Genomic DNA, 25,840 nt, shown 5'->3' on the forward strand with positions numbered 1-25,840 from the left:
AAACGTAAAAACGTTTATTCAAATATTCAGTAATATAAACCGCATGTTTGTACTAGAATATAATAAAATGTATTACTACACTTTATAACATAGTTCACTAGTGCGATCATTACATCATATAACATTTAAATGCCAGTACTTAGTAGTAGTTTAATAACCGAACAGATATTTATAAAACATCACTAATATATTACATTTTACCTATCCAAGTAATACAATTTCAACACTAAAATTAAAAAGACAATTTCTGTCGGAACGCTACTAAGATTTAATATTTTTCTTTCTATTTAACTGAGATTAGTAACGCCCAGTGATTGAGAAAAGCAGTTAAATCACTTCTGGCGAATACTATACTACTGTGAATTTCATATCGCTTTTTTATTCGTGATGAAAATTTAAGAGAAACTTAAATTGCATCCTACATTATTGTCTATATCACACAAATATTAAGTTCATTGCAGCATTAATTAGTATTCTGTTGGATAAGTAATAGTACCCAAATTTCCTGTACTATTCAAAGTAAGAACGAATACATACACATATTGGGTTGGCCTCCAAAAAGCCGTTAAAATGCAAAATGTTAGGAGCTCACAATAAGAGTCCGAGTCAGATGATGTCTCCCATGATTCCCAAATTCCCAAACTCAACTATTTATACAGTGTGTCCCAAATTGGTTCTACATGTATTGGAATCTCGGTGGCCGTAAGAGCTACAGAGTCGGTTAAATGGGAAAAGTTTTAGAGAATCTTATGTGAAACTTATTTCCGGTTTCCAATTTAAATTATCTTTCTCCGTTTTCCGGAAAATTGGGAAAACGTCAGAGGCTGCATTTTAAACAATTGTTTACAGATAACCTTAACAAAGCCAAAGAGAGTTTTGAAACTAAGAGATTATTAGGGCACATCTTCACGTAGAGCACGATGACCTAATTAGAAAAAATCTGTCTTCATTGGTTCCCGAGATATGAATGATAACTTTGTAAATTTTTATGGCTGCCATCCTGATTTTTTGCATTTTTGGAAAGCGCTTAAAAAATCCTTTTCAATGATGTACTTGATGATGGTATTATTTAGTTTCTAAACGGCAGAAAAAAGGTTTTTTAAATTTTTGTCATAGTTTGGTCGTGGAAAATGTTGCCACCATTATGAAAAACAAATTTGTAAAATTTACAAAATAAGTAAAAAAAATCAATTTATTTACGCCATTATTCATTCTTACGTACACAATAATGTAAAATTTGGCTGACATTATAAAAAAAACAAACAAAAAACTGTGCGATTGCGTTTAGTTTTGATTTAAGTAAAAGTTTTTGTAAAGTTTCTGTATAAAAAGTATGTTATTGTTGTATATTGTCATTGTGTATGTACACATTTTTTGATAGCAACTTTACAAAATTTTAATGCCAGCAAAATTTTACATCATTCTGTACGCAAAAATCAAGAAATAATGGAATTATTAAATATGACATTTTGTAAATTATAAAAATTTGTAGCACACTGCAGTAGTTGTTTGTTTGTTTGTTGTTTGACAAATCGGCGGGGCAGCGCCCCAGAAACGTATAGGCCTCCTGTATGGGCCCGTCACGTCCCGGTTGTTGGTAGCTACTATATGGAGCCAACCAGTCTGTTGTTCCTTGATTGCTCTGGGCGTCAATATTGACTGTCCCAGGAATGTTGTCCGCGAACGAGTGAAGGCTGGACACCACATTAAGATGTGTCCTGCCGACTCTTCTAAGTATCCTCGACAAGTAGGATCCTCGGTTATACCCATCAAGTACTGATGCCGTCCCAGCTGGCAGTGGCCAGCCAGTAGGCCGGTCACCGTCCTTAAGTTATCTCTGCTTAGTTCCAGCAGGTATTTCGTATTTTTGGCTGAAGGGCCACTGATGAGTTCTTTGGCTTGCCTCATACCTATGGCGGAGTTCCAGCGTTCAAGATTTTAGCGACTGGATCACCTTGCCATTGGCGATCCCCACAGTCGGCTCTGAACCAACAGGCACTTTTTGAGTGACCAGTTTTGCCAGTTAATCCGCCTCTTCATTTCCCGGAATAGCAGCTTGTCCCGGAACCCACACAAGACGTATGTCGTTCTTTTGGGCCAGCTTTTCCAGGGTTGTTTTGCCCTCCAGAACCAATTTGGAGTGCACTACCTCAGCACTAATTGCCATGATGGCAGCTCGGCTGTCAGAACAAATGTTAATTGTGTCCTCCTGTCGCGGGCTCGATAGTAGTTCTAGCCCACAATACAGGATCGCAACCACCTCAGCCTGGAATACAGTAGCGTGTACCCAATGCAAAATGCTTCGCTGTTTGGTCAGCGTAGACACCTGCCACCCTCTGCTGGATCCATCCGTGAACCAGTTGCATCCATCGCGGACGACCCCCGGGACAGCTCCATTCTTCCACTCCTCCCGCTTGGTAAATACAACCTTGAGGAAGTTTGAGGGCTGTAGTCTTCTAGGCATATGATCACTACTCATAAGAACCGTTCAGTGGCGCAGTCCCATATACAAGAGTGTCCATTCATAGTGTGCAGCCTATATGCTGTCCTTATGGCTTCCATTTTTATTTGAAGGTCCAAAGACACAAAGTTGAGCAGCACTTCAAGTGCTCTCGTTCTCATGCCTCCCGTTCAACAGTGCTTACGAGCCTTTGTAACCTATCTAATTTTGTGCGCACGTCACTTGCACACTCACTGCAGTAGTAGTATAAAAATTAGTAGCATAAAGCACACTGATTGTCATTTATTTTTTTTAATGGCGGCTAAATTTGCCAAGGCCAATTATGACAAAAATTTAAAAAACCTTTTTTCTGCCTTTTAGAAACTAAATAACACCATCATCAAGTACATCATTGAAAATGATTTTTTAAGCACTTTCCAAAAATTCAAGATGCCGGCAATAAGAATTTACAAAGTTATCATCCATATCTCGGAAACCAATGACGATAGATTTTTTCTAATTACGTCATCGGGTTCTACATAAAAAAGTGCCCTAATAATGTCTAGTTTTGAAACTCTCTTTGCCTTTCTTAAGGAGCTGTAAGCAATTGTTTAAAATGCAGCCTCTGATGTTTTTTCAATTTTCCGGAAAACGGAGAAAGATAATTTAATTTGGAAACGGGGAATAAGTTTGACATAGAATTCTCTAAAACTTTTCCCATTTAACTGACTCTGTAGCTCTTACAATTTGCCATTAACCGAATCCAGCTAGCTTTGTTAGATGGTAGGCAGTCAACGCTGACAACGTGGAGCCTGTAAAATAAAATATATGTAATTTAGAAGTAACTTATTTTAATTACAAAATAAGAAATGTTAACTTGGTAATGTTATTTTTCTCTAATGGTTTATATACAGTTTTATCATATTTGTGTGGTTGCGGAAATTGCTTGTTCTTTTGAGTTATTTAGGATAATTGTTAATATTTTTGTTTAGGTTAAGTGGAAGACCAATTCCGTATTAGGAAAAATGAACTTTGCTTTGTGGAATAGTTAATTATGGGGCTAATTCTAAGGTGATTATATTCCAATATAGATGCAGGTAGATGTAGGTAGATTCCAGATAGATGTAGGTAGATAACAATGCAGATTAATCGTAAGGAACAAATAATTTTGTACATATTATGTAGCTACATGTATAAAGCAGACTTATCACGACACGTTTGTGTTTTTGACATAAAAGACAAATTTGAAATAAAATTAGAGAGAAGAAACACATTCATTTTGGCGCATCTTCTGAAAATTGTGAATGGGAGATAAAGCAGAAAGTATGAAGATATGTACAATGGCAATAGGTTCAAAGAATTTGTTTACTTCCTCCGAATGAAGATTGTAACAGAACATATTAACATAATTCTTGGGCCCTTATGGGTAAAAACCACATTTCGAGCGGAGTTCATAGTTCGTTTTTTTACTATTTCGTTGATATCGAATTTGGTCGAACATTTAATGACAGTTGTTCAGCTAGCAGCCGTGTGGTTTTAGATGAATCAGTTTTTTAACTAAGGAAAGTCATTACCTGGTGTTACCTAGGCATTTGTTATTTATTGTAACTTTCAAAAGTATAGTTGGTCGCTCTGTGCTAGTTTTCATTTGGTACTTATTTAATTGAAGCAGCTCATTAAATAAATCCTAAGAATAGTCCAGTGTTTGCCTGAGTTACCCTTAACCCAAGTTCATCCGGTACAAGATGAAGGCATACAGAATGGAAAAATTTGAAGTAAACTACAATGGTAGGTACTGTTACTTGCAATCGATTTTATTGTATAACACCGGAGTGCGCTGGAACCCAAGTTAGACGTACCTTGGTCATCCGCGTGAGCGACAGGATTGTCTTCTTACACTCCAGCACCAGCGCAGACGTCATTGAATCAGCTTTTAAGGCAGCCATTGCTGTCTTGCCGTCCGTACAGATAAATATATCCTTCCGGCGTAGCGGTGAGTTTAAAATGATCTCGGCTTGGAAGATGGTACAGTGGCACCCAAGAGGCAAGCTAAGCCTCGTCCCCAAAGTCGCACTATACACACCTGCCCCTGCCCCCGTCACGGTTTTGTATCCATCTGTAAACCAGACGTCTCCATGCGACGGGAGGATAGAGTTGTGAGAGAATTCCCAGTCCTCCCTCCCGGGTACTACAAACTTTAGAGGTCCGCTGGACAGAAGCGTCGGAGGCACCCGATCCTGCTTCGACTGTGTTTGTAGTTTTACAATACTCTTACACACCTGCTGTTGGTTAATTTGATACGATCCATGTGTAAGAACAGCATTGCCTAAAAATTATTTTTTTAAATTAATAAGCACATATAAATAATTGTTATATACCTTACATTTTACTGGCTCCAGGCATGTGCTGTGTTGGACACATATACAGATTTGACCTGTTCCTTTGTGTCCTAAAATGATTGCATAATTCAGTAAAAGTGAGTGGCATTCATATTTATATAAACAAAAAAGAAAAACCATTTCTTAAATTCCTAAATATTTCTAAAAGCGAAAGAACTGACACAAACGATAAAGCTGTTCAAAAGTTTTGGAAACTAACGAATAACCAGATATCAAGATTATTAGGTTGAAAAGGTTTTAAAAACCCTGTATGTAATGATTGAAGCACAAACTGCCATAGAAAATAACGTATTCGCGACGCACAGATACGCTTTTACTAGAAGCGTGGAGTTAAAGGAATTTAAGTTTTGGCTTAAACTTTGTGTTCTATTGGCTAGGCTGATTATCTTCAAGAATTCCATTCCTAGGATTAGGGGATGATGTGGATTTGCAAGCACCGTTGCCCAGATTTTACGTAAAAATTGTTCAGTACTTTTCCTTGTGTTTTTCCTTAATCCGTTTCAAAGTTTTCCTGGAGGACCTTTGAGACGTAAAAGTAGGTTTTTGTAGGCCCGTGAAGTGTTTGTTTCCTTTCCCGCAGCTGTCACTTAATGAAACTTATGCTTTTTCTACTCAATATTTGCTACACTGGAGCGACTGTAGAATCTTTCTCCAAAAATTAAAACTTCCTCAAGACGGTTCTTAAAAACGGAAAGCATCACAATGCCAAGCTCAGATTAGTTCAGAAAAGTACTTTCTACTGCGGATGCACTGATAAATGTTGTCGTAATCTTTGAAAGGAATGGAAATCTCACTACGGCATTTTGTAACTTCTCAAAGCCATTGGACAATATCTGTCATATTATTCTGTTAGAAAAACTTGAAAACTCTGGTCTGAGAGACTAGCAGCAAGTTTCATAAGATCGTACTTTGTTGTTTATAATGGTAACCTACCTTCGAATCAGTGTTGTCGGGAGTGCCACAGGGATTGGGAGCAGTGCTATTCGTGTTGTATGTTAATGACTTGCAGGAGCTAAGAAGAGCACTGATAATATAAAAAGCGAATGTCTCAGGGTGTCTTCAGACTGGGTTCGCTTTATGACAATTTAATCCCGATAAGTCTAAAGTGGTACAGTCTTCTTTGGGACGGGGCATTGAAAAGCTTTCTGGTGAGAATCTGTGTTCAAAAAGAGGAAGAGAGTACGTACTATTTGTTGGCATCCCACAGAGAGAGTCATGCAGGGAATGGTTTAAACAGCTTCAAACAATAAAGCTTCCAACATTTACCAGTGCTTGAAGTATGTTAAGAAACATCTAATCCATACTCAGCGGTATCAGTCTGCCATAGTTTCTCTTTTTCTTGATCCGTCTTCTACTTCTGAAGAGTTTTGCTCTGGCCTGGTAAGGTCCTTTCTTTCATCGTTTCATTTCTTTTCTGTTTCCTCGCCTTAGTTATGTTTTTTTAAATTCCTTTCCTCCTTACTCGGGTCAGGTTTACTTACTCAGGGTATCCTTCAAGCCCTATTCTAAGTGTGTCCCGTACGATTGAACTTTTGTATCTTGGTTTAACCGCACTGTCTCGCTTTGTTGACCTTGTTGTAGCTTCCGTTTATTACCTGTGTGTTCGTGTTCGTAGACTAAGCTACAAGTTAGTAAGGATAACTGACCTGGTACGTTATGCTATGTTAAGTGAGTGGACATTTTTCCCCCACTGCGACCGTCTACTTGGAATGAACGATCCCCGGCGTTCTCAGCCAAAAGCCAGAGTGCTACTTCGTTGCACCACTCCGAAATTATACTCTTTGCTTCACTGTGAGCAAGACCGATCACCGGTTCTTGGTTCTGAGAGCTTCCTCTGACGCTTGTTTCGCAAGTGTATCAGCCCTGGCATTGCCTGTGAAGCTGGAATGACCCAAAATCCACATTAGGGTAACACTGTTGGTTTCCCTACGAGTGTTCAGAGCTTCATAACAGCTCCAAGCGGTCTATGACAGGTACCAATCCGACGAAAGAGTCCGCTGTCTGTGAAGATTTTTATCGATGTACTCCAGGTTTCCCATCATCCTCCTGGTGCAGATTTCGATGGCAAACTGTACCGCCTGGAGGACCGTTGGTGTGCTGCCAAGTCTCCTCTTTAGGCAGATGTTCGCCTTGTCGTTGTAAGTCGGGGCTCCTGTCCTTGTCGAGGATTTCGAGCCGTCCGTGAACCAGCAAAAGCTAAGCCCAGTACACTCTCGTTGACACAAGGATCCTGTAGCTTAGCGTTCTAGCTGCCGTGCCTGGAAGGATGTAGGATGTCATCGTCAGAGGCTTACGGTTAAGAATTTTCGCAAGTGCTCCTCAAAGACCCATGTATGCCGTCAAGGCAGGGGTAGAGTGATGTAACCGGCAGGTGGCCATCATCACTTCTTTCCTCAGGAGAAGCTGAAGAGGAAGCACTCTAGCGCGGACGTTGGCGTTGTTTTGGTCACCCCCGGGATACTTTGACAGCCCTGTCTTTGTATTGAATACAGTTTCTGCAGCGCTCTGAAGGCTTTTGTTGTACCAGACTAACGCACCGTAGGTCAGCATGGGTCTGACGATACTAGTGTAAAGCCACAACATCTCTGGGGAACGAACAACCCAAGATTGCCCACAGACACTTCTGCATCTTCATAGAGAAACCTTTGCTTTACTGACTAAACCTTCCAAGTGCTGGTTCCAGGTGAGAGTTCTGTCAAGAGTGAATCCCAGATACTTCACCTGAGTATTATGACTAATTCAGCCTACTACTTTGTTTTTGGAATACCTATTTCACTAATCAAATTACTGGTTAAACAAAACCCCCACTTACTTTATATAGCTCCAAAGCAGCATTAGACAACAGTTTCCTCAAACATAGGTCCAAATTTAATTCACTCTATCGTCCTTCCGTTTGTATGTATCGTCACTATTTGTAATTATATTTGTAATTCCGCTTTCATCCAGCTAACCTTAAATATACTAAAATTATCTCTCAAATCATCATAAATGTCATACTAAGTTTAGTTAACCCACTTATCATCTTTGCAGTTCATTGTCATGAGTGTCAATGTATGTTCGACATAGTCTCTTCCATGGAAGAAGTTGTTTATACTCAAAAGCATCTGTAAAATTAATAAAAATAGCTTCACTATATTTTTATCAAAGTATAGTATGATAAAAAAATCCTTTCCTCACACTCACCATTCATACAGTAGTTGTCAGTTGGGTTAATATGAAGATACTGCGAAGAGAGATAGAGTTGCTGTGCGTCAAGTTAAATGCTTCACAAGAGGTCTTCTTCTCTTCCACTTCTTCTTTGCGGAAGCTTAAGGCTTGTTTTACCCATTTATTTGCCCCTCTGCCGGATGCTGATTTTCCATTGCCAACTGTGGTTGTTCATCCTGGAATTGTGCTCGTTCCAGTAGCGTCTCCTAGCACGTGTCCATCTAACAACGTCCTCTGTCTTGAATTCTTCCCTAATTTCGTTGCTCCTTCTTTGATCCCAAAGACACGTCGGGATCCCAAGGAAAAGTAGTACAAGAACTGTTTTTTTTTTAATTTTAAACGCTTTGCCACTACGTGCGCTCTTTATATATTCAAAAATTCTTCCCTAACGTCACATCGAAGAAACTTTGTTAACAGCGCTGAAGTTCAGTGATTTCGACAATAAGTTATGCATTGAATGTGCAAAGAAGAATCACAAGAATGCATAGCTATGATAAAATAGGTCAGCAATCTAGAAATGCCAGATGTTCGAAGAGTAATGGGCCTATGATCATGACGGTACACTTCTCTGAACGAGCTAAGTTTAATAAAGCAGTCCTAGAACAGGTCGGTGCATGACCTTGCCGTTGTTACTTTCTATAACGAAACCATAAAAATGTAAACTCGACAAGCAAAACAACCGGATACCGGAAAATGTTCAGTATATTATGAAAATTGATGTAGAGCCAAATTTGATTCCCAAGTTATATGCCGACAAATTAATAAGAACAGATTACCATTAATAGCCGGTCAACTCGACCGCACAGATCATCTATAAGAACCTGATGTAGAATCTACTTTAATATTTAACCAAAAAAGAGATCAGTTAAGACACCAAGCAAAGCAGCAGATAGAAAAGGTACCACACCCAAACTGCAAGACATACAATTAAAAAAAAAGACCAATCACAACAATTTCAATTTGGATCAGGTTCCAAATTTAAATCTCATCAAGTTTTTAAGACCTTGCAAAATTGTTGATGATAGAAGGAAGAAGTTGTTTTTGATGCAAACTTAAGTTGTGCTGAATTCAAACCGTGAACACCGAATCCTGATGATCAACCCAGTTTTGTTGAACGCGAGTCAACCTGGTAAAATTCGCAAAGTGCGCGAGCGCGTCCCTCAGTATGATGCACGAACACAGCGGCGGCGCTCGATGAACAACGCAATTGCTTTGATTTCTGCTTCTAAAATGATACAGTTTTACTTCTACAAAATCTAAATACTGAATTAAAGGTCTGTCAATTTTCGAACTAATCGTGCTTATTCTTGCTACAGTTCCGAACATTCTTCTCGAATTGTTGCTCTAACTTAATAACGTCAAAAGACCCCCAAAAGCGACTTAACTAGTCAATTAAAACAAAATAGAGTTATAAAAATCAGTTCAGGCTTCAAAAACTTTATTATGGTGTTTGAAATTAATTTAATTATAAATATTCAATTGGGTTAAACAACTACAAACTTACTGACATTATCTAAAATGGTATATACAACAAGCGTACTGCGTGACGTACAAAAATTAATTGCAACAAAATTAAAAGTATTTGATTAGACACGTACGTACACGTAATTATGTAGTAAAATGTGTAGTCATTGCCTTTTAGTGCGTGTTTGCATTTTTTTAGAATATCAGTCACACTTATTAGTATTTCTAATAAAAATGTTTATGCTGTACTAATATTAAGGAACTGAAATAATGAATTTATTAATTTTTTTATAGATAGGTTTACCAAGTGATTCAAAATTGAGTAAAATGAGGTATTTTTAAGATCATAGTTGTCCTATAAATATAGTTGTTTTTGTGTGTGACCTGATGTTATATAACAATATGTGAAATGCACAACATTTGAGGATAATGTTTGATATAAGCGTCTCATGAAATCATCTCTAAAACTTCTCAATTTCAAAAACTTTGCCCTACAAAAATAAGAAACTTGGATAAACGTAACAGTTAGAAATCTACATCAGGGATGGTCAAAATAATGGTTGTAACATTAAATCTAGGACACCCTGTATATTCAACTGTTTTTGAGACATTGACGTTTAAAAAATCACATTTTTACATGAAGAAGTGTGAAGCTCCTAAACTTAAACAGATTGAGATAGAGCAAAACGGTTTTCATGTTCCTATCTTAACTCCTGTTTATAGGAGCTAGGACACTTTGAAAATGTAAAAATATCACACAAAAAAATTGTTCTGAATATGCTCCAAAATGTTTCCTACGTCATTATCTCGAAAACTGTTGAATATAGATATAGACAGTGTTGCCAATAGTTAAATGATTTTAACTTTCCCAAAACCGTTTTAAAAAAGTTGTCGTATTTTACTAAAATTCTCCAGTTTTTTTTTAAGGTTTTTTTGGTTTACTTCACCTTTCTTCAAGTGTCCACTTAATGTTCTCATTACGTTTACTCAATATGGATTTGCTGACGAACACTATTTTGTCTTTGGATTTTTTATTTTGCAAAATTCAACTCATAAACATATAAAATTTACGTAAAATGATTTAGATATTTGACAGTTTGCAGCATTTTGACAAATGTAAATAGCTGGAAAGAAAACAGTTTTACGTCACATCTGTCAAAAATCCTGCTCACGAAGCTCTAAAAAACATTTATTACTGCGAATTTCAACTGATTGTACTAGTTTTAAGATAGTTTTGCTACAGCTTAATAGTACTACGGTATATACAGGGTGATTCAGGTTTTAATACACAAATTTTAACCACGTATTCTACGTACAAAAATAATCCCAGTTTGCTCTATAAACTATATCCCGGAAATGCGTCTTTCAGGAAATACAGGGTGTTATAGTCTATCCGGCGAACCTACGGAGTAATAAAAGCGAAAATTAGGAGGGGTTGACCCGCCCCGTCCATTAGTATTGGTCTATATCCGGTCCGTTTTACAATATAATATCTTCTTCTCTCTCTAATATAAGGACTTCTCGGGTCTCATGTCTCGATTCACTTTTACATACCTGTTTTACAGTGTAATGCGGACCGACCAAAGTTGCCGCCCATCGAATTTTATTACTCCGTAGGTTTGCCGGATAGACTATAGTATCTAGAGAACGGCTCAATATTTTTCGTTGAAATTTGGAGTGTAGTCTAGGTTGGGTCTAAACCATGTCTACACTCTTTTTCTAACATATTTTGAACTTTGCGGTGTTGCCAAATCAGTCGGAAAGAACACCAACTTTTGATTTTCAAATGGAACACCCTGTTTCTAATCACATTTTTGAATTCTTTGCAAGAAGGCTAGTAATTATTTTAATACTTCCCTATATGGATTTGTCAGCAAAACAATAATTAAATTTTGCTGAATGGTTTGTTGATGTGACCTTTTGCCATCAGTTAGACAATACCACATAGTTGAAAGGCACAGGGACTGAAAATCAAAAAAAACAACAGGGTGGTCAATATTTACCTTAAGGCGGACAGATAGAAAAACTGCAAAAAGTTCGTTTTTTTAAATGGATATCCACCAATGAATTATGGTTTGTAATAAAAGTTTAGTACGCATAAAATCTACCCACATAACAAATAAAGTATATTCATGTGAAAAACACATGCCAGGCATATGACTAGCCGCATATGAATTTGAGAATATGCTTGGCATATACCCGGCTGCTGTACAAATTTAACTTTTTAAATATTCCAATAAGTATATGCCAGGGGTATGTCTGAGAAGTGAAAACTGGTCTCTATAGTATAGTTTGTTATAAATTGAAAACAGTTTCGTAAATTTCCGCCTACATCAATGTTATTTTTAGATTCATCCTGAGAAACATGCCTGGTACATGAACTAAAGGGTAAGTAAGTAATATGCCAGGCACGTATTGGGAATATACTTTCATATACTGGGCACATATCTGGCATATATTTGAGAATATACCCCTGTCTGAAAGTAACTGCCAGGCATACAATTTTGCTATGTGGGTAATCTGAATACGCACAACTGCTTGTACCAAGTTTAGTTTAGTAAAAATTAATGATAATAATAAATAACCTGCTACCAGATTCGCCACGTTCGCTTTACTTTCTTGACCCGATCCGTTAATTGCTTTACCGTATCAAAGATTTGCAGGATAATTTCCGGATCTAAAAATTCAGTTTAAAGTGATTTGCAAACACAAAACTAAGTAGTATTTTACTGTTTGTGTCCAAAGTGAGACTTTCAGTAACTTGTTGCAGCAAATCGTCCACTGAACTCAGCTCATGTTCAATCAAATCGTATTCTACATCAATTAGTCTTCTTTTTTAAATAGTTATACCACTCGATGATTCTGTTGAACTTTACGATAGTCTGGAAGATTTCTTCGCTTTGTCTGAATAACTCTTCAGCTTCTGGAGGTAAATTTTCAATTTCCATACTTTAGATGTAAGAATAATTAGTACCTTGTAGCAAGTTCGTTTGATTTTCAATTAAAATTTGCAGCATCTCATCAAGTTTCTTGAAAACAAAGTCAGTGTTCTCATCTGTAAGAATATCATCCTCGATCAACTTGAACTCTTCACCAGGTTTGGACACCCTAAAATATAATCTCCGGAGACACAATATTGTCCCAGCTAGTGATGGAAAGCTATTGTCTATAGGGACTCCTTCTGTTTTGGCCAAATCGTACAACTCTTTCACTGTGTTCTATAGTATCTGTAGTTCATCATCAAACATTTTAGTAATTATATTAGTAATTACGTTAGTGGTTATAGAAACGACAATTAGTCATTAAGCACAAGCAGGTGTCCGTATTCAGATTAGTATGGATTACGATTTTGTACGCGCACTTTAAGGAAAAACTGTTAATAATACAAAAACGGTTGAAGTTAGGTATAGGAAATGTATGCATAAATTTGTCCTAAATGTCTTATTCTTTTGTTACAAACCATAAAACACAGATGTCTCCATTTAAAAAAAACGGACTTCTGGCAGTTTTTCTATCTGTCCGACTAAAAGGTAAATACTGACCACCCTGTAGGTATTGACAACCGTTTTGCTGACAAGCTGACTAATTTTATGAAATAGGTATCTAAGAAACGGTGCAAGATATGTATAGGAAAGAATTAACATTAATTACTAGCCTTCATGCGAGGAATTCCAAAATGAGATTAGAAACATCAGGGTGTTCCATTTGAAAATCAAAAGTTGAGGTTCATTCCGACTGATCTGGCAACACAGCAAAGAACAAAATATTTTAGAAAGAAAGTTTAGTGAATCACCCTGTATTTAATTGTTTTTTTCTCCTTAAGGTTCGAATAGCTTGTTTGCAATCACGTGATCATATTTAAAGTAAAAAATGTTGCTAAGATGGTCTAGTGACCAGTTTTACAACTTACAAGGTTTTTTTTATTTTAGTAGGTCAGGTGACCATATTTAAAGTCAAATGACCATTTTTACGAATGAAAGGAATATCTGAAAGTCACGTGACTTTCTATTTAAATTTATATTATTTTATTTATGCAAATTCTGAACTTACGCGTGGTCCTAAAAATGTTTTTGATACATTCAGATTATTTGAAATTGATTAAACAAATTCAATTTAATTTGATATTGAAATGAGTTTTATGTTTTGTGGAACAAGCTTTAGATTTCATCCATCTTATGTCTGAAAAATAAAGTTTCTAAAAATGTGATAAAAGTGTTCGAATCATGTTTACCACAAAGAAACGGTGCAAGATATGTATAGGAAAGTATTAACATTGATTACTAGCCTTCATGCGAGGAATTCAAAAATGAGATTAGAAACATCAGGGTGTTCCATTTGAAAATCAAAAGTTGAGGTTCATTCCCACTGATCTGGCAACACAGCAAAGAACAAAATATTTTAGAAAGAAAGTTTAGTGAATCACCCTGTATTCAATTGTTTTTTTCTCCTTAAGGTTAAAATAGCTTGTTTGCAATCACGTGACCATATTTAAAGTCAAAAATGTTGCTCTGAAGGTCACGTGATCACTTTTACGACTTTAGTAGGTCAGGTGACCATATTTAAAGTCATTTTCATTTTTACGAATGAAAGGAATATCTGAAAGTCACGTGACTATTTCTATTTAAATCTATGTTTTTTTATTTATGCAAATTCTTGGGCATGGTCCTAAAAATGTTTTTGATACAGGAAGATTATTTAAAATTGATTAAACAAATTAAATTTAATTTGATATTGAAATGAGTTTTGTTTTGTGGAACAAGCTTACATTTCATCCATCTTATGTCTGAAAAATAAAGTTCCTAAAAATGTATAGATGAATATAGATGTAATAATCCACATCACATTATTATCATGATAGAGAAAATGATTATGAGTCTAACAGACTCTAACAGGTACGTTACGTTCCCAATGCTAAATTTTCATATTCTTATCACGTGACATGGATGTGAAATTGTTGTGAAATATTCAGATAAAAAAACTTTGATCTCAAAAATACGCTCCTAGATCACTGGATTTAGAATCACTCAGTATTAAAGTCCGTTTTGATAGCTGATCCCGGAGTAACAGCCCAGCTTAAACGGGTTGAGTTTTCGAACATGAATTCTACAACAGCCAGAAAGTAACATTTTCAAATTAATTATTATTATTACAGACAATTCGTAATCTAGGCGCTTATTGATGGAGTTTAGCACATGCAGCCTCCATCCGAATCTTGCTGGTCGTTCTGCAACTGAGGCTGAGTTTGAAGGTCGACAGCTAAAACCACTCATTAAGGAAAATGTTAGTTTTGTTATTAAATATTCGCATTTATATAAAATATGAACATGCATTTGAAACTAAAAAGCACCGGGAAAGCACAGCAATCAACAAAAAGTCGCTATTTAGGTTTCTGTATTAAAATGTATTTCATTAAAATACGTTACAAGTTATTTTACAAAACCTTAACTAAAAAAGCTATACAATTTTCCTGCGGTGGTTAATAACCATCACGGATAATGTTTCTTTATTACACGTAATTAAAAACTGCATCTCAGAAATATATATTTATATAAACTTGGGCGGTTTGCGGTATAAATTAGTTCCAGCACATTTGAAATTACTTAGTATGCAAAGTACAAACAATCTTAGTAAAATTTAATAAATAAGAGCACTTCATATAGTTTAGTTTTTCATGATGGATTGATAAACTACAGTGCACATCAATCAGATAAACCTGGCAGTTTTTTTAAATGTAAATAACTAAATTGGAGAGTAGTTTACCCAAAGTTAATAATTTAAACTACCATTTAAGTAACAAAATTCTTCAATTCTATATAATAGTAAATAATAAATTAAATGCATTTTACAGAATTACAATACTTTAATAAAACATGCGATTTTGAGCAGTTTACTGGAATAGATTAATGCAAAATGGGGTGTTAGTTCACGTATTCTACTGAATGATGCAAAAATTCCTGCAAAGCTGATTACACATATTATATTGAATATCGAGTCAAAGAATACTGACTAAATGTTCGTGCAAAATAAATTATTGCACAAAATATGCTTCGATCAGCTACCTACTAAGCTAGATCATCAATAGCAGCTAAACATTATTATATAACTGCTGACCTTTGCTTAAGTTGATTTGATTTAGCGGTCCAAGCTGTGTTTAAGCAGTTCCGTGGTTTATTTGTAGATTTCTTAACTTTACAATCGGAGAATTAAATTTAAAATAAACGAAAAACAGACAAACCTGTGAAATATTGATTTATCGACTGAGAGTAGTATTCAATAGCTAAATCTGTTAACTTTAATTTGATCTGACTTTAAATTAGCAATGTTGCAGTATCACCTGAATTTGATGTCAAAATTGATGTATGTCAATCATTTTTCTTGTTAAAAAACGCTATATTTTCAAAAGATACTCAACATAAATATAACTCGAAAATTGTATAACTGTATTGCGGCCCCTCATCTCAAGTTTTGTTCTGCTCTTTTGTACGGTCTACCTGGTTTTAAGATAGATCAGATCCAGACTGTGCAAAATCGAGCAATGAGGTGCATATTGCGATGCAACCGGTATACTCCCATCGTAACAATGTCCACGATTTTAAGCATGTTACCTGTCCAGAAAATGATTGTGTTTGCCGTTCACGTGTTTGTGTTTAATTAAAAAATGGACTGTTACCAACCTATATATGCAAACGGATCAAGTCTTTTAACGAAGTCCACAGTTACAGCACGAGAAACTGTTCTGTATTTGTTTTGAGTGGAAATTGTAGAACAACACATGTTCAATTCAGTATTGTACAAAGGCCTTCAAGATTTTAATATGTTGCCCAATGTAATAAAAAAACTGTGATAATTTGAACAATTTTAAAAGAGCCCTAAGACAACATGTTGTAATTTAAGAGCTTTAGCTTGTTTTTGTATAATGTTTTTACTTTTAATTCGTTACTTGTTTTTAAAGAGATCTATATTTGTCCATTTTATTTATTTTAATTTTACATTAATTTTAATATTTTTATATTTGCATGATTTGTCATATTGTTTATTTTTATAGCTACATGCTAAATAAATACCATTATTATTAAACTCAATAAAGTATATACAGTCTATCCCAAATTCGATGCTCACCATTAGAATCTCAGTTATTATTGAAGTAACAAAAATGTTTAAATTAGAAAAGTTTTAAAGAATTTTATGGCTAATTCAAATATTTTTTGAAAAATATTCTATTATTTTTTGTTTTCAAGATATTTCGAAAACACTGGTTATGATTAGGTTAGGACACTTTGTTCTGAAGAATAATTTGGTTGTCTCAAAAATGTTCTGTCTATGTATTGTGGCCAGCCCGTTCGCCAGATATTACCCCTCTGGATTTTTATTTGTGGGGAGCCACTAAAAATTAAGTTTACGAATTTTATCCTCCTGAAACAATTGAAGAATTAGAAGCGAGAAATCAAAATGTTCTTAATTCTATCAATAGAAATACTTTAAAGTTTGTCGAGCCGTCATGAAAATATGTCAAAAATGTATCAATCAAAATGGCCGAAATTTCGAACAGTTTGTATAAACTATTATCTTTGTCTTGAAATTATGCCATATTTATTAAATATTGTTTATGTTTCATTAAAATGTAATTTTCTTTATTGTGTCAATAAAATGGTAATTTTTTGGGCTATCAAATAGCACAAAATTCGGTATGGCTACCAGATGAAAAAAAAGTTAGTATCCTAACCTCAAAAACAGAAAATGATAGATCATTTTCCTGGCTACCCAAATCAGAACAAAGTGCGCTAATAATGTCAAAGTTTGACAGCTGTCCACTAAACGGTTTGCACAATAATGTCCAAAGAAAAAATCATCATTTTTCAGTTTTGTTCAAATATCTCTTAAATAAAAAATGTTGAATTATTTTTCAAAAGAGATTTGAATTAGCCATGTAATTCTTTAAAACTTTTCTAATTTAAACATTTTTTTACCTTCAATAATAACTGAGATCCCAATGGTGAGCATCAAATTTGGGACAGACTGTATACATATTTGAAATCAGAAAAAAAAAGATTTCTTCAGATTGTGCAAAAAAAATACATCCTGTTCCATTTAAAGTAATCAAAACATGTGTCAAAACTTTGACAATTGATTGACATATGTCAATTTTGACATCAGTATCTGGCGATTCAGGAAAAATATTTCATCTTGCTAATTTAAACTATGCTGTCAGATCAAAATTAACTATTAAATAATATATAAATAATCACCTTGTACCTCTCAATTTTTCATCAATTTTAGAAGTACAGGGTGATTGTTTGTATTCATTTTTACATCAAGTCATTTTATTCCTTGTGAAATTGATCAATTAGTTAGACAAACATATTTTTGAATATTGACTGCAATGATTTTTATCATTAGCAAAATTAAGTAAAATATAAACAATCACCCTGTATCTCTAAATTTTTCATCAAATTCAGAAGTATAGAGGAATTGTTGTTTATATTAATTTTTACATCGTCATTTTATTAATTTGCAATTTGCAAATGGATTAATTAGTTAGGCAAACAATTCCTTGAATACATTTATTGACTGCAGTGATTTGTTTCATTAGCTAATTGCTAATGAATTTCCTTCCTATTAAAATACAGGAAATCAATGCTGTACTCACGTCAAAATCTGACATTTACTAACTTCAACTTTATCGTAATATCTATCTAGTAATTGACCATGAGAGACCCTGTATGTTCATTGCAACAATTTAATTGAATGTTCTAAAATTATTTTTAATTATTAGTGAGAAAAGAAAATTGCAGAGTCACAAATGGAACACCCTGCATGGATCAATTTAATTAAATTATTCTTCCAAGCTATGGAGCAACGACTGTGAAAACCGTGAAAAGAGCATTAAATTCCCAACTAGCAGCCTTTTTAATAAAGTAAATGGGCAATTACACAAAATAGTAGAACACAAATAAATCTTCAAATAAACGTGTTTGAACTATACTGGCTTTTTGACAGTCAAAACGTTGAAAACGTTTCATGGCTTAAAATATTTGAATAAAATTGATTCAGGGTTATTTATGGAAGGTAATTGGCCATTACAGCTAATTATCACTGTCTTGTTAGTGATAGACAGGGTGTTTTATTAAAAAATATTAAAGATGTTTCAAACATTTTCTGAAGTTTCACTCAACTTTGTCACCTTGTATCACAACAATATGTTTATATTAAGCTGCTTTCTTATGTCATTGATTTACCATTTAGTGAACTACTTTTTTTTAAATTAATAGCAATGTTAATATAGACAATCAATGTCACAGGTTGGTCCATTTTCATGCAAATGACATATCCCATCAAAATAATGTTCAGCCATGACAGTTTGAAATGCTGTAACAAAACTATATAATCTCAACTAATAAATCTAAATAGTACGGCAACAAATTGCTATAAAAACACATTTTTACACAAACATATACAAAATGAACAGCTGTATTGCTGATCAGCAATACTATTAAGATGGTCACAAACTGTCTTTCATGGTAATCATAATCACAGTTGCGGTTTCCAATTAGCAAAAGATAGAACAATATGTTTATTTTTTTTTCTTGAAATGACACTTGTAAATTGATTTATGATTTTCTTTGTCAGTTTATCTACAGTCTATTGACAAACAACCAAAGCGTGAAGGTAATTTAAATCTACAATTTAAATCAGCATGCACAACCTCCATCAGGATCTTTCACTTCATTGGGGGTGTCCTTCAGGACAACTTCTTGCACTGAAAGAACTCATTAAGGAAAATAAAAGAAAAATAAACAATGTGCTTGCAATTGAACAAAGCCAGTTTAACTCATGCACAGAAACATTAAAAAGGATACTGTCTTCTGGGGGTTTATTTTCCGTTGAATCCATTCCTGGCAGGGCAGCAGCCACGCGCCTAAACAACTGAAAGAAGACTCAATTGCAAAATGCTGTACAAACAAAATAATGCTTGTACTAACTTGTTTTACATTGTATCCTGCTTTGGCACTAGTTTCAATAAACATAACATTCAATTCTTTTGCCTTACGCTCCCCTTCCTCTGTACTAACTTGTCTCTTATCCGAAAGATCAGTTTTGTTGCCTACTAGCATTATTATAACATCGCTACCTCTCTCCGTCCTTACATCATCAATCCACTTTGACGTTTGGTGAAACGAATTAGCGTCTTAAAGAAAACGTATGTTATTGATAATTCTAACAAGATTTCAGTAGAAACTCACTTGTAATGTCATATACTACAACAGCAACTGTTGAATCTCGTATATAAGAAGGGATCAGGGATCTAAATCGTTCCTGTCCTGCAGTATCCCATAATTGCAGTCTTACAGTTCTATCTTCTAAATACATTGTTTTCGATAGGAAGTCGATTCCTATGGTCGCCTATTCAATGATAATATATATTTAGTCAGCAATATGAATGATTTGTTAGTTTATCATTAAAAGAGCAAGTATCTCTTAAAGAGATGAAGAAAAAATCTTCTCTTTAAATGGTAAGGTGTCAAAAGTGGATTTGGCATTTGTTGTAGAACACCAGGAACAGTATAAATACCCGTCTAAGGTTGTTTATGTTCGTCGTCAGAATAGAATTTTTGGTATAACGTTCACATTTAAATACTACATAACATGGTGTTTAAGTCTTACCTGGTAAGTATTATCAAAACTATCGTACATAAATCGGGTAATGAGGGAGGTCTTCCCAACTGAAAAACAAACAAAACCATTAATTAGGAATATTTTTCATAAATTAGTGGACTAAATACTATGCAGTACAGTACACTTAATCAATAAAAAGATATTTATTTATAGGTTGTAACAAATTAATTTGTTTATTTTGGGTACAATATCAGAGTCTCTTCATGTAACAACACTTGCTATACATAATTGTACTAAATAGAAAATATCATCTTGTTACATGGTAGTTTTTTATATTATAAATAATCTAAAAACGTTTTCTATTGTTTTTTAGTAATTTTAGATAGAAGAAAAAGATGCAAAGATGTCGTCAATACGATCATTGGCTAGATATAATGATATGTCATAGTCACGAGAGCATTCAACCAATGAAATCCGACAATTCTTTGACTTTCTGTTGGAAATCGTTTGGTTAGATTGTCTCCGTAAATTGGCCTAATATACGGAATGTCCTTCAAATAATTAAGGTCAGAAACATCCATGAAGAAGTCAACAATAACGTACATAAGAATGATCAGAAATTCTTTCCAAATAAGAATGTTGAAATAAAATGAATGCAATTTTTTCAGGCCTACGCTATCCTGGTTGTAACTTGTAACAGAGTATGAAGTGTTAGATTAGATACAAATTTATTTAGACAACACAAATATTATCATAACATTTGGTGCTAATCTTTGTAATTACTTTTAAGTTGTGAGCTTAAAATTACAGGCAAATCCAGTGAGTCAGAAAAATTTCTTTGAATTTACAGAAATAATTCAAAATTATCTTATATTTTATCATACAACATAAAAATTACAGGAATTATTTTTATAAGGCAATAAAATAAAACAGATAATTTTGGACTATTTTAGTGCTAATCAGCTTAAGTTAGCTTTAAAGATTTAAATTTATATTTTAAAAAATGATAAAATCTTACTGAACACACTGTTCAGTTTAAAAGCCTGCAATTATGTACCTGAAAAAGCTTTTTACAGAAACATCATGAACAATTAACGACAAACATGGGGATGTATTGTTGAAATCACCTACAAAATGTGGTGTGTTCTCATCCTTGCCAACGTTTCAGAAGTTTTGTTTTACGTTTTAAACTTCAAATCAAAAGTATTTCAATGAGCTCCAAAATAGAAGTGTCTAAGCTTATAGTAGCATATTACCTATGGTGCAAATAATCTAGTTATTCAAGAGTGCATGAAAGGATGCACCAAAAAAGTGATGACGCCCTCTAACGGCCAAAACTATCTATCAACCCCGGTTGGGATACTTTTTGTTTAGAAAGTTCATCAAAGATCCCTCAAAGAAATTAAGAGTGTTGACAGTCATGGAAAGCATTCAGTCAACTTTAGAGCCTTCTGGCGGCCAAAGGGAATAACCTATCAATACAAGAGACCATATTTTTGGAAAGCCGATTTTATTGGCTATCCATTGACATATAAAAGTCTAGGTATACAAAAGTGTTGCAAATAAATAAGTTATTTACAAGGAGTGACAATACACACAATTTAAAGCCCTTGAATCACTCTTTTGACCACCTGGTTCAATGTATCTATTTGAAGTATACATTTTTTAAATATGTGACCTAATACAAACTTGCCTTAATTTTGAAGGAAGAATCAGATAAAATTCCAACAACAATCCATTTGAAGAACTACATTTTCTGTTCCATTTAGAACTGGTTTTTTGAGACCAACTTTTGACCACTCTGTATCATCATTTTTGATGTGATGAAGGATACAGATATATGATATTATAGGTATCTGCATAAAATATGTCTAGAATTTGATGTACAATCCGAAAATGCAAAAAAACTTCAGTGTATGCCATTTAAAATGAGCAGCAAAACAATATTTAAAATACTTTTAAATTATGAAATGCAAGCATATTTCCCTTTTTTAAATTAAAAAAGGTTTTTTAGACTTCAGTTGTGGTAATTTAGAAAATTAGTGAGTACTGATGTACTGTTAGGTGTTATTGAAAATTATTAGGAATTATTGGCCATTATTGACATATTACGAATTAGTGTACAAAATTTAACTCAGCAGTTTACCCCTCAATTTGAAACTAAAACAAAATTTTAAAAAAATTACAATTTACAAAAAAACAAATAAGTAAACATAAAGAAAAATATTTCGTGTTTAAATGTGTTTTTTATTTATTATTGTAATCTTTTTTGAAGTCTTGCGTTTTGCATCAACTTGCTGACCCAAAACCATATTGGTTTTGTAGAAAATGATGCATTGTCCTTTCATATGTATTAATATATGAAGGGTGCACGGGAAAAACAAGCTAAGTCAAATTTTGAAGTTTTTGAGTACAGCAGTTTTATCTCTAAAATCGTTGTTAACTGGTCACCTATAGGCATTAGAAACATAAATATTTTTTTTATATATAAAGCAGCATGCCTTTTTATTTAATATAATAATTACAAGGTTTTTGTTGAAGAAGATACAAAAATAGGTCTTGACTTAGCCTGTTTTTCACCAGATTTATATTATAAATATTAAATTCATCAAGCTTAAGTAGCAAACAAGGTAATTCATAAATTAAAATGTATGTCAAAAAATAATTAGTTGAAAACTTGTTTGTTTTTTATTGATAAAAAATTATTAAACTAATTAGTTACTAAAAAGATTGAAAGGTAAGTAGGTCATTCCCGTGTACGCCTATCCTAAAATATGTTCTATTAGACGACGTAGCTCGATTTTCTTCTGACTAAGTTTGGACCCTGTATAGCATCGCTATTGTCTATCAGGTGAAGCTGTTTTCTCAATTTGGTCAAAAATTGACTTAGCTTGTTTTTCCCGTGCACCCTTCATATACTTTCCATGGACTGAGCTTTGTTTTAATTACATTCTTTGAACAAAAATCATAAAATTGTAAGTTTTAAGTCAAAAAATTTGGTTCAGACTGTGACAATTACAGATGGAAAAGTCACAGTCTGAACTACACTTAACTTAAGCTAGGCCAAGGGGTAAACTGCTGGGGTGTTATGGTGTACAAACTGTAAGAATTAGTGGGCATTACTTGGCAGCATTACTAAGAATTCTGAATTAGTAGGCATTACTGGGCATTAAACTAATGTTTTGAAAAGTATTAATAGAATTAAGAAGGTCTAAATTATATTATAAAAAAAACATATTATAAAATAAAAGTTGGAAAACAAAGAAAAATTATGAATTTTGTAATTTTACATCTAAAAATTTTGACGCTCTCTAGCGACGAAACCGTACAACTAACCTATCAACTCTTATACGTCAATAGAAAGCTCATTTAATTGGCTATACATTGACGTATAAAAGTTTAGACAAAGTGTTGCAAATAGTTCTTGACGATTGAACAAAAAAATGCACCAAAAAGTCATAAAAAAATTAGTCAACTTAGACGCCCTCTAGCGGCCAAACTGTCCAACCTATTAACCTAAGTAGGGATATTTTTAGAAAGCTCATTTCATTAGCTATCCATTGACCTATAACACTCTACCAAAGATAGTGCAATTAAGAAGGTGTTTGAGAATTAAACAAAAGAATATACCAAAAAAAATGGTCAACGTTTACGCCCTCTAGCGGCCAAATGGTACCCCTAAGCAATCAACTTTTATACGTCAATGGAAAAGTTATACAAAGAGTTACAAATTCTCGTGTTATCTATGGTTTAGTGACAGGGTGCATCAGAAGCACTTTTTGACTGGTTAAGGGCTTATTTGACCCTGAAAATTTAGGAAAACAGGGTTACATGACCTACTAGGTCTACTAAGATGTAACACTTATAAATTTCGCGAAAAACTGTTTTTACAGACAATTTTCCTAAGGGTCAAATTTGCCTGAAACACGGCCACTATCCTAATGGGTTTTGCGTTATGTTGGCCATTTAGAGCAAGCAAAAATCGACCTTAATGATTTTATTTTGACAATCATTGTGCTAGGTTTGTGTCAAACAACAGGGTAACTAACACAGTTACTAACTTACCTTAATTTTGAACAGAGAATCACTCACTTTTTTTTCTTTTTTAGATTTTTAAAACAAACCTTGTTTTAACTCAACAAAACATTAAAATTGTTTTGGAGACTGAAAATACAAGTATCTCAGAAACAAATACAAATAGGTATGTAACATTAATACACAAAATATATCTAGAATTCGACCTAGAAACCAAAAATGTGAAAATATACAGGGTGTCCCATTTAAAATAAGCAGCAGTTGTCTACTTCAGGTGAAATTGTTGCATGAAAATTTCCTTGTTTTTTCTTTTTTTAACAAAAAAAAAGTTTCGAAGAGAGAATTACTGGGAATTACAAGGAATTAGTGGGCATTATTAGGAATTAGTGTACAAAATTTTACTCAGTGGTTTACCCTTCGAACTAGGCTTAAAGTACTACAGTGCAAATGGGGGTAAGATTAATATCTATCTACTGTGTTTAATCTGTGATCTAAGGAAGGCTTCTTTCTACTGGTTTTGACAGGTAAAAAAGGTAAACATAAACATTTATAACTTAACTACAAGACAAGTTTTATAGGAAAGAATATTAATTATTTGAGTGGAAAAGTGAAGTGTGCACTATGCAGCACCACAAAAAGTTTTTTATGGATTTTTTAGACATTAATAGCAATAAAAAAGAACTGGAAAATGAGAAGTAGAGGAGTATCAATCTAGGACCTTGTTTATTTAAATTTGGCTGTACAAATCAATGTCTATGTGGACTTGACTATGTTATGAACATTCAGTAATAATTGTTTAACGTATGCAAAAAATTATGTGCAGGTTTTGACTGGAGGTGATAAACCTGGAGTCTATTAATGAACCCAACATCAGATATAATCTGAATATGAGTTGTTCAACAGAGCAAAAAAGTAAATGTATTATAATAATAGTAAAAGATCATTTATTGATCATTTCGACTACGCCTGAACTGAAAGTTTACAACTCATCAAGAGAAATGTCAGAAAACTTACCACTTTGCTCTCCTAGAAAAACTAACTTAAATTTCCGCAGAGGATTGCCGAAATCGCCTGACGTTGACATGGTGATTTATTTTATTAATATAAAATGTATCCTTTTCAATCCAGGGATCGTATTTTCCACAGAATTTTATCACAAAACACAGAGAACTCACTGACTGGAGCCTGAACTCCTACTTCTATATTCTACCTTCAAAACCATACAAAATTCTGCCAACATATTCTGTCGTGTCACTTGCGTCAGAATTCTGTCAGCGACATACGTCAGCGTCATTAGTGACACTTGACATTACCCAAATTAGAACTAATCAAGTCAGTTCACTCACCGCCCTCTGTACAAGAAAGCCAAGAAGGTGCATGCCAAAAATTCCAATATGGCCGAAATAGTGGTTGACAGTTTGCATTTGTTTATATTGTGGAAATTGAGTTTTTCCATGATTAAATTTTTAAGCTTTAAAGTCAAGACTTGGGATTAATTGCCAAAGTAGTTTTTGTTTGCTTATATATTGTTGTTTATATGTTTATTGTTCTAGTGAAAGTGTAGTTTGTGTTCATTTTATTGTGTTATCACTATTGTTATTGTTCCTTCATTGTTCTATAATTTATTGTTGGTTTTTTAACTTAAATTCTATTGGCTCTACAATATGCCGTCCACTTGTTG

At 34.0% G+C, this 25,840-nt stretch overlaps 1 protein-coding gene and 1 long non-coding RNA gene across 5 annotated transcripts; both read right to left on the reverse strand.

The window, feature by feature from the left end:
- LOC145738876 (uncharacterized) lies at positions 1-8,942 on the reverse strand. The gene is made up of 5 exons (XR_014180881.1): positions 7,855-8,942; positions 7,652-7,790; positions 4,824-4,889; positions 4,300-4,766; positions 1-3,252 (listed from the first exon to the last, which is right to left on the reverse strand). It is a non-coding gene; the product is annotated as an uncharacterized LOC145738876 (long non-coding RNA).
- Positions 8,943-9,467: 525 nt separating this feature from the next.
- On the reverse strand, positions 9,468-25,409 carry Rab6 (RAS oncogene family member Rab6). Of its 4 annotated transcripts, none has more exons than XR_014180820.1 (7): positions 25,174-25,409; positions 20,173-20,231; positions 19,752-19,911; positions 19,491-19,696; positions 19,368-19,434; positions 12,485-14,766; positions 9,468-12,433 (listed from the first exon to the last, which is right to left on the reverse strand). XR_014180820.1 is itself a non-coding variant. In XM_081993509.1 (6 exons), exons 1-6 carry the CDS (start codon positions 25,241-25,243, stop codon positions 14,696-14,698), a joined length of 633 nt encoding a protein of 210 aa, XP_081849635.1. In that variant the 5' UTR covers positions 25,244-25,409; the 3' UTR covers positions 9,468-14,695. The 4 variants fall into 4 exon arrangements, 2 of the variants coding, with proteins under 2 accessions (XP_081849635.1, XP_081849636.1); XR_014180821.1 differs by having other exon boundaries at positions 9,468-12,187; positions 12,241-14,766; XM_081993509.1 differs by having other exon boundaries at positions 9,468-14,766.
- Between the last annotated feature and the right edge of the window lie 431 nt (positions 25,410-25,840).

The sequence above is a fragment of the Ips typographus genome, linkage group LG16, assembly GCF_016097725.1.
Source record: "Ips typographus isolate SLU linkage group LG16, UJ_Ityp_2.0, whole genome shotgun sequence".
NCBI classification, from domain to species: domain Eukaryota; kingdom Metazoa; phylum Arthropoda; class Insecta; order Coleoptera; family Curculionidae; genus Ips; species Ips typographus.

Coding starts and splice junctions, on each gene's coding strand:
- Rab6 (XM_081993509.1), bottom strand. CDS start 25,243: ATGTCAACGTCAGGCGATTTCGGCAATCCTCTGCGGAAATTTAAGTTA. Junction 19,912..20,172: donor GTTTTGATAATACTTACCAG/GTAAGACTTAAA, acceptor ATCATTGAATAG/GCGACCATAGGAATCGACTT. Junction 19,435..19,490: donor CAGGATACAATGTAAAACAA/GTTAGTACAAGC, acceptor GTCTTCTTTCAG/TTGTTTAGGCGCGTGGCTGC.